The following is a 14,229-nucleotide window of genomic DNA, read 5'->3' as shown; positions in this document are numbered from 1 at the left end:
CCTCTTCCAAAGCTACAAAATTGCATGTCAAAGATCATCTATGCGACAGTAGCTATTTTTAAGTGCCAACTGCAAAAACATCTAAAAGGACCACTCTGCTGTTTTTAAGGACCTCATTCAACACTGCAAAATTGCAAGTCAAAGCTCCTCTATGCGACAGTAGTCTCTGCAATTAAGCACCAACTGCAAAAACATGTAACAGGATCGCTGTGCTGTTTTTAAAGAACTCTTCCAACATTATCTTCCAACTCTACAAAAGTGCAAGCCAAAGATCATCTATGCGAAAGTAGCGCTCTGCTGTTTTTAAACACCAGCTGCAAAAACATGTTACAGGATCGCTCGGCTGTTTTTAATTACCTCTTCCAATATAAAAAAAAATGCAAGTCAAAGATCTTCTATGCGAGAGTAGCGCTCTGCTGTTTTTAAGGACCTCTTCCAACATAAAAAAAATGCAAGTCAAAGATCTTCTATGCGAGAGAAGCGTTTTGCTGTTTTTAAGGACCTCTTCCAACACTACACAATTGCAAGTCAAAGATCCTCTATGCAACAGTAGCACTGAGCTGTTTTTTATGCACCAACTGCAAAAACATGCAACAGGATTGCTTCGCTGCTTCTTAGGACCTCTTCCAACAATTTAAAAATTGCAAGTCAAATATATTCTATACAACAGTAGCGCTATGCTGTTTTTAAGGACCTCTTCTAACAGTACTAAAGTGCAAGTCAAAGATCCTCTATGCGACAGTAGCACTCAAGGGTCCTCTATGTAAGGGAATGGACATGCTGCAAAAACACAAGTCAAAGATCCTATATATGCAAGAGTACAAATGTTAGGCTCCCAGACCAGGAAGTTGTTGACATTTCCATCATATTATTAACTTGTTTTGGTCCATAACTAAGATTTTAGCTTGAATTTATGAAAACACAGACAGAGAAGCAACACGTTTTCTTTTTAATATACTTTATATATATATAAATACATTTGTATGGGTTGCTTTAGAGTTTGGCTTCAACAACCTGTGATTGGACACAAGCAAGCAAAGCTGGTGGAGGCACAGAAACAATGAATTGAGATAGATGAGTGGGAAATGATCATAAGTAAGAAAAATAAGCTGTAAAAGACAAAGTATGATTATAAAACAACGTGAAACAATGATGTGTTGATTTACAGTATGGTACAGGGTATTGTTTGCTACAATTCAACATATAAGAACACTCGTGTCTCATCCCAGGCACTTTTGAATTGATGTTGTACAGCTAAGAGACTTCAATGTTATTTTACAAAAGCACATTTGCAGTATTATTTTTTAAAAATGTGACGTCAGGTAAAAATAGTGGCTTTAGATTTAAAATGAAAAGGCGCAGATAAATATTCTGTTATTAAGTGTACAGAAAATAGTTTGGATTGGACAGCCTTACAAGTCACACAAGAAATGCTGACACGTCTGGAAAAGAAAGTTATACTGCAGAAGTTTCCAGCGTAAATACACCATTCACTTCCAAATAAAACTCACTGAGGCGATGCGTGGTGCTGCCCTCCGCAGGTTATATATTCAGTCTTCCTACGATTACAGTCAACATGATGGGACAGGATTGCATCAGCAATGAGGATGGGGAAAACCCCCACAATGAAACAGAAAATACAGGAGAGAAGCTGGTGCTCAATGCTGCAGTAAGGAAAAAAAATGTTTAAGGCAATACTGGCAAGCGCCAACATCCGCGCTAAGATGTCCACTACAAATGGAGAGGCTTTTTTTGTTTCACTTGTCCTGCATTTTGTCCAGAATGGGTACAATCATGTCAAATTTGGGCCTCTTGGCCGGGTCCTCGTTCATGCAAATCTTCATCAGCTTGCAGATGTGGGGGGAGATGCCGGGAGGAATGGTGGGCCTCAAGCCCTCCAAGGCCACCTGAACGACAACACAGACCAGGGTAAGTGTGGCTGGTAAAGGCGTTTAACAAAGTGTAAAAAACAATAGCAGATAATCGCAAAAGTCTGTAATTTGTGCCAGGTCATATACATTGGCATTAAAAGCTGTGGCTGTAGGTAACCTAATAATGTAGTCTTTAACGCCACAAGATGGCAGTAGCTGTATTTAAAGCAGGGCTGTCAAACTCATTTTAGCTCAGGGGCCGCATGGAGCAAAATCTATTCCCACGTGGGCCGGATGGATAAAATCACAGCATAATAACTTAAAAATACAACTATGACAACTTCAGATTGTTTTTTTTTGTTTTATTTCGGCCAAAAATAGAGCACATTCTGAAAAATTACATATCACCAATAATCCTCTTGACAAAACACTTCAAGTTAGTTAAACATTCTGAGGAAAAAAATGGTGCAGTTTCAAAAACACCACGAAGAACACAATGACTTTAGACTTAATCTCAGTGTATCTACAAAGCAATAATTAAACTTTAAGTCACTGCCCATCTAAGATTGAGCAAAAAAACAAATAAAGCATAAATAAAAACTCATCTATGTACCAACTACCCCATTAGTCATTTCCACATATTAATCCTGTGCTAACTCAACAAACCATGCAAACTGAGGTATAAACTATTCAAGAGGGTTGAGTTACTCCTTGGCTTCTAGGCATCACTGTGTATTGATAGAAAAATAAAAACTGTGCAATGTGTGAACAATTTCAACAAACCAAAAATAAAAACTTAAAAGATTGACAGAATTGCAGTAAATCACACACTGTTGACTTTCTCTAAATTTGCACAGAAGACAATCATTTTCACAGAACTATATCAATGTGCAGTGTCTCATGCAGCATTTTAAGTGTGGTTACCAATTTTTATTTTACTCCTGTTTTTTTTACGTCGGGTCGAGGGGAAAAGTCGCAGCCCCGCTTTGCCGTGTACCTCTTGCTTGGTATACTTGCTCGCCCAGATATAAACTACTTGCTTGCCTAACAGAATTGCTGTTGCGACACCCAGTGGACACATTTAGAACAGCAGTTCCTTTAATTTAAAAATGCAGCTCAATTGTACATTTAGCAAACTCATCTCGCGGGCTGGAGTGAACCTGTTTAAAGGCTCTTGAGTGTTCAGCTCCCATCGGCTTTATCTAGCTCTGCATGCACTACTCAGTTGTTGGTGTAAAACTCAGGCGTGCTTTAGAAACACTAGTCGAAGATCATCCATATAACAGAATTGCTCTGCTGATTAAAAAAAAAAAAGGCAAAAACACATGTCAAGAGTGCTGCTTTTTTTAAAGCAGTAACTGCAGAAATACTATCTGACAGGAGCACTGGACCAATTGCATAAATGCAGTTTAAGGTTACTCTATGTAAAAGAAGAACACTGCTCTTTTTACAGGACCTACTGCAAAAATGCAATTTAAAGGGGAATTGCACTTTTTTTGGAATTCCGTTCACAATCATTATGAAAGACGTGACAATGGATGGATTAGTTTTTTTTATGCATTCTAAATATTAAATAAATGTCAATAAAAGTCTGCTGAAAGCGCAACCAATAGGAAGTACTCAATTCCTCCTATAAAATCCGATAAATAACCATCCAAAAAGCGCCAACAATACTCCATTTACATTTTGTGACTTAGTATTAGTGATATTGTTATTATAAGGGCTAATGCAGAAAAATTATCTATAGCGGCGATGTGATCACTAGCGTGTGTGCCTATGTTTACATCATCCAGTGGTCTGTTGCTTCCTCACTTCCCTGCTCCTAAGAAGTTTATTGTAGATCATAAATCATGCCTCCCACCTGAAAAGCAGATGGTTGAGGAGATAATCCGACAAGTTGGTACATTTTGACAGCCATTTAGGACCTGGAACTGGCGAGAAAGACGCGAAAAGCGCTTGTTACCCCCACCTACCCCGTTTTTTTGCCAGAATTATGAGACATTTTTAATCTAAATGGGAATATATGGACATCCCAGCAGTCGGCATCCTAAAGACAGCAGACCTTGCACAGTAAGTGTTGTTTTATTATGTTTTTTGGCTCTTTAAGTCTGCAGTGAGCAGAAATCAGTGATGATGAATGGAAAAAAAAGCAAACGTCATGATGCATTTTTGAAATGTATGCTCTGTGTATGCTTAAAATGATTATAATACATAAATATTAAATGTTAATATAAATACGCCCGTTACTGCATTACACATATACTTACATTATGTATATAAAACCCTAATGGAGGTGTTTGGATGTTTTTTAGGGGCTCTATAGGCAGAATTAAACGGCTCCCACAGGCTCCACTGCAAGCGGACTTTTGATCGAATGTATTTAATATTTAGAATGCATTAAAAAAAATCCATCTGTCGTCATGTCTTTCATAATGATTGTGAACGATAGGCGAAAAAAAAAAGTGCAGTTCCCCTTTAAAGATACTCAATGTAAAATGAGAATGCTGCTGTTTTTATGGACCCACTGCAAAAACACAGTTTAAAGATAGTCTATGTACTGTAACAGGAGAATGTTGCTCTTTTCAAGGACTTACTGCAAAAATGCAGTAAAAAATCTTTATGTAACAGGAAAACACTGCTGTTTTAGGGACCAAAAGGGCAGTTTAAAGATACTCGATGTAACAGGAGAACCTTGCTGTTTTATGGACCTACCGCAAAAATGCAGTTTAAAGATACTCTGTGTAACAGGAAAACTATGTATGTCTATGGAAAACACAGTTGTTTCTAAAGACCTACTGTAAAAATGCAGTTTAAAGATACTCTGTGTAACAGGAAAACTATGTATGTCTATGGAAAACACAGCTGTTTCTAAAGACCTACTGTAAAAATGCAGTTTAAAAGATACTCTATGTAACAGGAAAACACTCCTGTTTTAGGGACCTAATGCAAAAGTGCAGTTTAAAGATACTCAATGTAACAGGAGAACTTTGCTCTTTTTATGGACCTTCCGCAAAAATGCAATAAAGAGACTTGATGTAACAGAACTCTGCTGTTTGTATGGACCTACTGCAAAAATGCAGTTTAAATATACTTTATGTAACAGGAGAAAACTGCTCTTTTTAAGGACCTACTGCAAAAACACTAGTCAATGATCCTCTGTGTGACAGGAGCATTCTGTTTTGTTTTTAGCACCAACTGCAAAACCAGAGAGTTTTCTGTAAAACCTCCTAAAATCAAAGTAGTCTTGATTGTTTCCATTTCAAATCTATTGTGCTGGAGTTTAAAAAGACACAATGAAAAAGAAAGGTGAAAAAGTGCCACTTTGCTAACCTTCATGCCGATCTCCATGTTGGAAAGGTCTGCAAAGGGAACCTCCCTGGTCACCAGCTCCCACAGCAGCACAGCAAAGCTCCACATGTCTGCTGACCGCCGGTTGATCTCCTCCGGCTTCTTCTGCAGGGCTGACAACCAACCAGAGCGAGCACGAGCAGTTAGAAACAAACGGAAACACGCTGAAGTATCTCCAGCTCTTTCCAGAAACGCCACATTTCACACAGCAATTCCATTTTTTTGCATCTGTGTCTTGTCAAAGCGTTATTCTAATCTCATTTCCAGTTTACCTCCTTTCTAATCAGTTTAGATAAGACATGTGCATCTCTTGGGAAAATCAGACGGAGATAAAATTTTCTCAACAGAGTCCCCCACCCTCTCCGACGGCATCATTCTCACTCCAGCTGTCTTGATAGATCTGTGTGGTATCATTGACACGTACCCTCAGGGGCGACCCAAGCGGGCGAGTACATCCTGCCGGGACACTGAAAGGAGAACTTGACGTCTGCCATGCTGATCCTAGCAGTCATGTCTTCATCTATCTGTGGAGACACCAGGATAAAGATGTCACTCTTGAGTGGATGGGACACTGCATCCTCACAGGACATTCTATACACTACATGGACAAAAGTATCAGGACATTACACCTACAAGGAGGAGAGTGGAACATAGAAGAAAATATGGAGATACAGTTCAAACAACTTCCACTAAAAATCTTTTTACAAAATGATGACGGGCTTCTTCCAAGCATGTCTTTTATCCATCAAGCACCACGTCTCCTATAGTCGCCGGGTGTGTGATCAACAATGAGAATAACTGTTGGGGTCTCTAATTACCCAGGGTCAAAAAACACTGGCGTTAACACCTGTGGATGCAAGCAAACTCCTGATGTCATTTTGTTGTTAACAGCACAGAATAGCAATAGTTGCAATAAATTATGAGTGGTCAGCATCCATTAGCTTTATCTACCTCTGCATGCACTTTAAAATGTTGCTAAAATAAGTTGCTATATATATTAAGTTTTCACATTTCACATGCCTTAACACCCTGTCCTCTTTGCAGTTTAGGTAAATAAACACCTTGGCTATAATTACAGCATTTACAGTAAACACACATATTCCTAAAATGGTCCGAAACCGATTTTTGTTCTTTTTAGTGAACTTTTTAACTTTAAACCCCATTGTGTCTAAGCACAAGACTTCCGGGGGCAGCGAGTCAAAGAAAGTTAAAATTGGCTACTCTAAGCGGCTCAAACGACACAACCATCAACAAGAATAAGAATGGTATCTTTGGACACATGAAAGGATCTTCTCCATTATTGAGACTTCCTCCTCCCAATAACTTTCTATTGCAACACTCCTTCTAGTGTGCAAGACAATCATTATCAACAGGGATAACATTTAGGATTGTTAACTCTTTTTTTAGCCGTTTTGTTTAATTCTTGTATTTTATCTCCTTATTACTGTATTTTGTATGTCCTTCATGCGTTCTGTGTATTATACTAAAACTCTACCGACGTGGGAATGAAACTCTTGCATAAACTGAGTACAGGACAGTATGATGGGTATCATTTACATTTTAACCGATACTAATAGCAAACCGGTACTTGAAAAAAAGTGTCGGTGCTTAAACAGTGCCTGAACCAGTACTTGAAATATGGAATGCACATTTTTTATAAAAAAAAAACAATTTTTTAAATTCTTACATAATTTTGTGCCATTCAAATTAAATAGACAAGTAATTGAAATGCTTCAATTGTATAAATCAAATGATAACTCAGGAACACATAAAAAAATAAGCAATACAGAACATAGATAAATGTGAGTTTTGTGTTGTAATATTGATGCTCATAACGCAACTTTGCTCTTTGTAACCGTCAATGGTGCATAATGAGGAAGTGCTGTGTTGTTGTGGCAACTGGCCAGCGGTGTAATGAGGGCTACTGTTGGCGTCTTTAGGTCGGCAATAATGTTTATATACCTGTAGAGCATGGGACTCTGTGGGCTTCTGTCGGGATGCTGCATTACTTACAAGACATTACTTGTACGATATCCCCACCAAGCACAGGTGGTAAGGCTGGACTATTAAGGCAAAAATAATAATTACAATTACTTTGATTGGTTTTGAAATAACAATTATTAACACGATCATTCATTAATTTGAGTATTTATTTTTCCACCAAAACTCAACTTTAAATATAATTTAAAAGAACAATAGATATAACTTAGTAACAAATATACGATAAATAAACAAATAATAATAGTAACAACAAATTAAAAATAACAATAGCAATATAATAAAACACTAACATTTATTTTATCATTGTAAAATGTGTGGTTTTTGTGTCATAAAAAAAAAAAAATCCTCACATTCATTGGTGCAATACGCCTTTGGAAAATGTTGACTGATATTTTAAGTCAAAGTATATTTTTTGTAAACATTTAAGCTTGCTTTAAGTACATTGTGCTTCTGTAAGGTTCTTTTTTTGAAAAATTTGTTTTGTTAGATTTCTCATTGTATCCCATTGGGTTGAGTTTTTTCTTGCCCTGATGTGGGATCTGAGCCGAGGATGTCGTTGTGGCTTGTGCAGCCCTTTGAGACACTTGTGATTTAGGGCTACATAAATAAACTTTGATTGATTGATAGCGCAGTCAGATGTGGCGCACAGCGCTAATATTGTGAAGGGGGGAAGTGTACTGTTGTTCTAAACTTTGACAAGTAAGGAGACGACCTCAGGCTGTTCAAAAATAAATAAATAAAAGAGAGCCTCTCAAGTTGCGACTGCTGCCCTATTTGTACATTGATCTTACATCGATGATGTCGTTCACAACAACACAAGCAGATAAAATGTGTTGCGGGTGTTGGGATTGTTTTTGCTAGCTTTAGCTTCACAGTTGAATCGCTGTTTCAAGTGACTGTATCGACATTGTTTAGTTTAGGACATGTTTTGGCGATGAATAAGCAGTCTCGGACACATTATTTGCCCAAACAAATGCATTTCGCTCACGTTTATGTGAATTTCTGTGATATTCTACGTTTAACAGTGGATTCTCTTTTATTGGCCATCCCTGTGACTACGTCCGCAGTTACGTTAAGGCGGAAATGCCTTACTTTTTTGTTAAGTTCAGTGAATATTAATTAGGCATACTAGCATTGTGTCAAATGAAAAGTAGCAACCATGGTGAGATGATGAGATCCCAAACTTCCAGTAAACATGTTTTTTTTTTCACTCATAACCTAAAAGAGTTAAGCTTTTACCAAAAGCAACAATGTTGACATCTATAGTTATATTTTCATAAAGACGGGGAAAAACACGCTACTCATAAACAGCGCGTGCAACAGCAACAAACATAACAGCTTAGACGCAAAGTTAAATCATGAAATGCATCCTTACCCGAGCAAAAACGATGCATATTTATCCGGAAGAGTCTTGATACCAATTTCCTTGACCCAGCCACACACAAAGAAGTTGTAGACCTCCATGCTTTTCCAAGTTTCCATCTGTTTTGCCGTGTAGAATGGTGTCTGGAGCACAGTAGTTCGATATGTCTAGAAACGCAACTGACGCATACCGTATTTTTCTGACTACAAGGCGCACTTAAAATCCTTTAATTTCCTCAAAAATCGAAAGAGCACCTTATAACCCGGTGCGCCTAACGTACGGAATAATTCTGGTTGTGCTTACCGACTTCGAAGCAATTTTATTTGGTACACGGTGTAATGATAAGTGTGACCAGTAGATGGTAGTCACACATAAGAGATACATGTAGACTGCAATATGACGCCAGTAAACAACACCATAACTTTAAATGTTCCATTGAAAATAAAGAACATACACACGGCACTCAAAAATCTGTCAAAATGTTTTGGTATGACTTTGAAGCCGAACTGCTCGATGGATTGTCGGCCCATTACTGCTACCGTAGTCAGAGATACAAGTATTACTATGGTGTGTGTATAAGCACCGCAAACTGGCACACATTAGCAGACATATTAGCTGGCGTTTTGTTTCAGAATATTATGCAAAACCAACCTTTCTTACCTTCCGGTACCTGCTGATGTGTATTTGAGATCTGCATAAGTCCTGAAAATTTACGCACGTCCGCCACTGTAGTCCATGCGGATACCGTAGTCGATAAGCTTCTTCTTGTTCACTATCTTCCTGTTATGGGGCATTCACCCTCTGCTGTTGCCATTTCTAATATAAAGCAGCGTAAAGTTCTAACTTATATTTCGCTAGGGAAGCACTAAAAACTACCGGTGTAGTGAGTTTACAAAATTCACCCAAGGAACTTTAATTATAATAATTAAGGGGGGCGGCGTGGCGAAGTTGGTAGAGTGGCCGTGCCAGCAATCGGAGGGTTGCTGGTTACTGGGGTTCAATCCCCACCTTCTACCATCCTAGTCACGTCCGTTGTGTCCTTGGGCAAGACACTTCACCCTTGCTCCTGATGGCTGCTGGTTAGTGCCTTGCATGGCAGCTCCCGCCATCAGTGTGTGAATGTGTGTGTGAATGGGTGAATGTGGAAATACTGTCAAAGCGCTTTGAGTACCTTGAAGGTAGAAAAGCGCTATACAAGTATAACCCATTTATCATTTATTTATCATTTATTAGAGAGTTCCAGTCGGACGGTTTTTCACGGGACACATTTCTGGCGTTGTTGCACTAGTGAGCCACGGATGAGAAGATGCTGCTCCGTTGTTGATTTAAGTAGTCTGAATGTCATTAAAACAGTTAGCTCCATCTTTTGACACTTCTTCAACTCCCGTCCTTGCACACTACACCGCTACAACAAAGATGACGGGGAGAAGACGCTGTCGAAGGTGAGCCACGCTACTAAGACCGCTCACAAAACGGTGCATCCTGAAGTGACTGTCAGAAAGCGACTTGAAAATAGTTTGTAAAACAATTATCTACGCAAAATTTTGACCAAGGAACCACCATTACATGTTATGTAGACCACAAGGAAATGTTTTAAATTTAGAAAAAAATCATAATATGACCCCTTTAATGCGCCTTATAATTCTGTGCGCCTTTTGTATGAAAAAAGACCTGAAGAGACCCGCTCATCGGCAGTGCGCCTTATAATCCGGAGCGCCCTATGGTCCAGAAAATGTGGTAATTCTTTAAACACTCGACAAATCTTTTTTTGATTAAATATAAGGTTCTATTACATTGCATAGTTAAATTTTATGCGCGCATCTGCTTTTTACAGGAATATTTAAGCCTCTTTTGTACTCAGATAGTTAGCACACTGCTTGCTGTACAACAGCCATCTTAGCTTGGTTGACCACCACTAGTTTTCACTTCCGGGAAGAAGTCATGTGTCGGAATACAAACAATCGCTTAATTTTTCGGTCTGGTTACAACTGTTTATGTTGGCACCACGGTTTCGATGCCCATCCTTATACTACACGCAGCAAAATTGCACCACAGTGAAGTGCAGTGTTGATTAACAGGTAAGTTGTGTAAGTAGTTTACAATTATGCACAAAGATATGTCTTCTCACCATGATGCTCTTGCTGTTAAGATAGTGGCGAGGGATCATTGGTTCAAGCGTGTGCAAGAAGGCCATCCCACAGGCAATATCCAGCGCAAACTTCACTGCCTGCGTCTGGTCCACCACAAAGTCTGACACAAGGAGCAAATACAAATGTTAAAAAAAGAATTGAGATACGTTGACGTATACATAAATACACAGTGAACAAACAATGTGTGGGACAACAAGAGATTATAAATGTGTGAAAAATACTCACTGGTGCCCTCATGCAGCACATTGTAGAGGGAGCCATAAGGCATCCAGTGTGTGATGATGATGGGGTGAGGGGCGGGAGGAGACGGACATGCTCCCAACATGGGAAGGACATTCGGATGGGAAAAAATCCTGGTGTGGTGCAGCGAAGACGAGGACAAGGAGGAAGACAGACCACAGACAGGATTTGACACCAACAGGAGTGTGAGACAACCCAAATGAAATCAAACATAGTTTGGTTGAACAACAGACAAATGGGTGATCATAAGAGCACAGATCATCGAGAAAATTAGACTTCCGATAAGAAACCTGAGTTTGGGATATTCCTCATTGAAGTCTCTGCTTTTCCTTGTGGTCCAGTCGCGAACTTTTAACACTTTGACCACAATCTCGTTTCCTTGCCAGCGCCCTTGCCACAACTAGATAATAACACATTAAGTCATATTTCACTCAAATTATATATACATTTATATAAATAAACATTGCCTCATTAGTATAAATATACCTCTCCTGACTGGTTCTCGTTTATTCTAGCCAGGAGAGAGAGCTGTTTATAGTCAATGCCTGCATGTTTGTTCAAAGTGCCGTTGCCTGGAAATACAAGAATAAAAGAAGTGTAAGTGACAAGTAAAATAATGAAAAATTAATTATTCATGTGGCAATTGGCAAAACATTATTCTGCTGCGGGGGGGATATTAAAAAAAAGTAGTAAACTTACGAGGTCGAGATCTGGTGGTTCCTTTCCAAAAAGTGTCCTTAAAGGGAATTTTAGTCAAGTTCTGTCCCAATTTCTCAGCCTTTTCTGTGCAAAAGGGGAAAAAATGAGGACCCAGAGAAGAAACCGAAGAAAGCTACTTGACCTAACAAGTAAGAGGTGTGTGATGGGATACCTTTGAGGAGCTCTCGCAGATGAGGTTTGGCTTTATCAAGAGGAGTTTCCCCATATTTGTTACAGATGCTCACCTGAGCCCCATTGTTCACCAGATCCTGAGTCAAGAAAACAGGTGGTTTAGCACAGTTAAGAGAAGCCTCTGCTTTGACACCACATGGGGGCGCACTAACCTCTGCCACCAAGTCTTGGCCCCAGAAGCAAGCATAATGCAGTGGTGTGTTCCCGTGTTCGTTGGCTGCATTGGTGTCTGCTTTGCACTGAATCAGCTGCAAAACAAACACAAAGAACTCAACATGGAAGAAGACAGGTACACACAAACACACGCACACCAGCACACACAGGGGCTGCGTCCCAGTGAGACATGCCTAATATTAAACAGCGTATCTGGCTGGCAGCATTTCTAATTCCGACACCCTGCAGCTGATATGACCCATACCCCGGCACATCTCAGACTAACAAGCCATGCCAACAATACCACAAACCTGACACATTTTGACAGGTTTGGCTGCAGACGGCAGAGCACGGTGTTCCGCAATAAATACATTTTCTTTTGCAGACAGGCTGAGCTCTGCACGTCGCAACTACACAAGCAGAGCCAATTCGTACACGCGTAACTACGACAAAAAACCAATTGTTCTTGGATTTTTTTTGGACACAATGTCACTTCAAGCCAACAGGTAGTTACAAAAAAGGTGTACAAAGGTTTTAAGACAATGATCTATACTGAAGTATGTCAATAAAAACATAACTGCATTATAAATGTAACAAACCGGGACAACATTACATCAACATGTTACAAAGGGCTTCTTTCATTCTGCAAGAATAGACAGGACAATTGATGACAAATGAGATTTTACACATGAATGAAACTTAGACACAATAGGGTTGTCGTCCGACTCAGTGGTACACATGACCCAATGTACCTTGCCCACAATGTCGCGATGTCCGTGGCTGGCAGCCAGGTGTAGGGGCGTGTCATCTCCGCGGTTCATGACGTTGATGCGGGCGCCTCTCATTATGAGCATATCTACCACGCTGGACCGGCCCTCCCTGCACGCCCAATGAAGAGGACTGAAGCCGTGGTCATCCCTACGGTGGGAGAGATGGGAACATTTGTATATAAATACATTTCAGTTCAGTACGGTAACCATCTTTGTGGGGTGCCAATATCAAACAGTACAAGTAGGCAGAAAAATTACCACTTTTTGGCACCCTTACACCTGAAAACTATGTGCAGTGGTGCAGTATGTACACCATCGTCTAGTCCCTGGCGTGCAGAGCTGGGTCTTGGTCTTCGGGCAAAAAAATACCCTGTAACGGTTCTGGTGAAACGTGGATGACTTTATACAGATAGTGGAAAGCAGAGAGAAATTACAAAACTATACCAGTTGGTACCTTGTAGGAACCACTGTTTCTTTGCACATACATTGTTTGTGTGTTCCTTATAAACGTTATGAGAGGTTAGTTGTCTCCATTATATATTTGATGCGGCCAGCCATAGAAGAATGTGGACCGCCACAAAAAGAATTGGCGCTACCTGTCAAGAATGTTCAATATTTATGTACGTTTATGTGGATACTCTTGCTGTAAAATACTTAATTTTTTAAATACAAACTGCGCTTTTTACTGGCGCAGACATCATTGCGAAGGTGAGTTTTGTAATGCTTTAAGAGATACATTTGAAGCATTAATGGCTTCTCTTAAGTAAGGCTGGGTAATATGAAAAAAAAATTATCGCAATTATTTTTTTCCTATCATCCGATCTCGATTAATATCACAATTTTTTTTTAATTAAAGCGGATTGTCCCGTGTATCGCATCCCTACTGTTTACTACTGCAGTATTTTGTAATAAACACTTCCACCATGTTTGAATATATATATATATATATATATATATATATATATATATATATATATATATATATATATATATATATATATATATATATATATATATATATATATATATATATATATATATATATATATATATATATATATATATATATATATAGAGTCATGGTCAAAAGTTTACATCACTTGTAAAGAACATAATGTCATGGCTGTCTTGAGTTTCCAATAATTTCTACAACTCTTATTTTTTTGTGATAGAGTGATTGGAGCACTTATTTGTTTGTCACAAAAAACATTCATGAAGTTTGGTTCTTTTATGAATTTATTATGGGTCTACTGAAAATGTGACCAAATCTGCTGGGTCAAAAGTATACATACATACAGCAATGTTAATAATATTTGGTTACATGTCTCTTGGCATATTTGACTGCAATAAGGCGCTTTTGGTAACCATCCACAAGCTTCTGGCAAGCTTCTGGTTGAATTTTTGACCACTCCTCTTGACAAAATTGGTGCAGTTAAGCTAAA

The 14,229-nt window shown here is 38.9% G+C and overlaps 1 protein-coding gene across 1 annotated transcript in view; it reads right to left on the bottom strand.

Moving 5' to 3' along the window:
* Window positions 1-961: 961 nt before the first annotated feature.
* The window catches only part of LOC133659333 (integrin-linked protein kinase), a 33,314-nt gene continuing 20,046 nt past the window's right edge, over window positions 962-14,229 (bottom strand). The window contains exons 3-13 of the mRNA XM_062062091.1: window positions 12,770-12,935; window positions 12,017-12,112; window positions 11,845-11,941; window positions 11,673-11,756; window positions 11,460-11,545; window positions 11,264-11,373; window positions 10,959-11,086; window positions 10,712-10,833; window positions 5,644-5,743; window positions 5,202-5,332; window positions 962-1,907 (exon numbers count right to left, since the gene is read on the bottom strand). Coding sequence (XP_061918075.1) covers window positions 1,758-1,907; window positions 5,202-5,332; window positions 5,644-5,743; window positions 10,712-10,833; window positions 10,959-11,086; window positions 11,264-11,373; window positions 11,460-11,545; window positions 11,673-11,756; window positions 11,845-11,941; window positions 12,017-12,112; window positions 12,770-12,935 — 1,270 coding nt within the window. The 3' untranslated portion in view covers window positions 962-1,757. The remainder of the gene's footprint in view (window positions 1,908-5,201; window positions 5,333-5,643; window positions 5,744-10,711; window positions 10,834-10,958; window positions 11,087-11,263; window positions 11,374-11,459; window positions 11,546-11,672; window positions 11,757-11,844; window positions 11,942-12,016; window positions 12,113-12,769; window positions 12,936-14,229) is intronic.

The sequence above is a fragment of the Entelurus aequoreus genome, linkage group LG10 (assembly GCF_033978785.1).
Source record: "Entelurus aequoreus isolate RoL-2023_Sb linkage group LG10, RoL_Eaeq_v1.1, whole genome shotgun sequence".
Classification (NCBI taxonomy): domain Eukaryota; kingdom Metazoa; phylum Chordata; class Actinopteri; order Syngnathiformes; family Syngnathidae; genus Entelurus; species Entelurus aequoreus.
The sequence above is the reverse complement of the archived record's forward strand: the minus strand, read 5'-3'. Positions and strand labels throughout refer to the sequence as shown.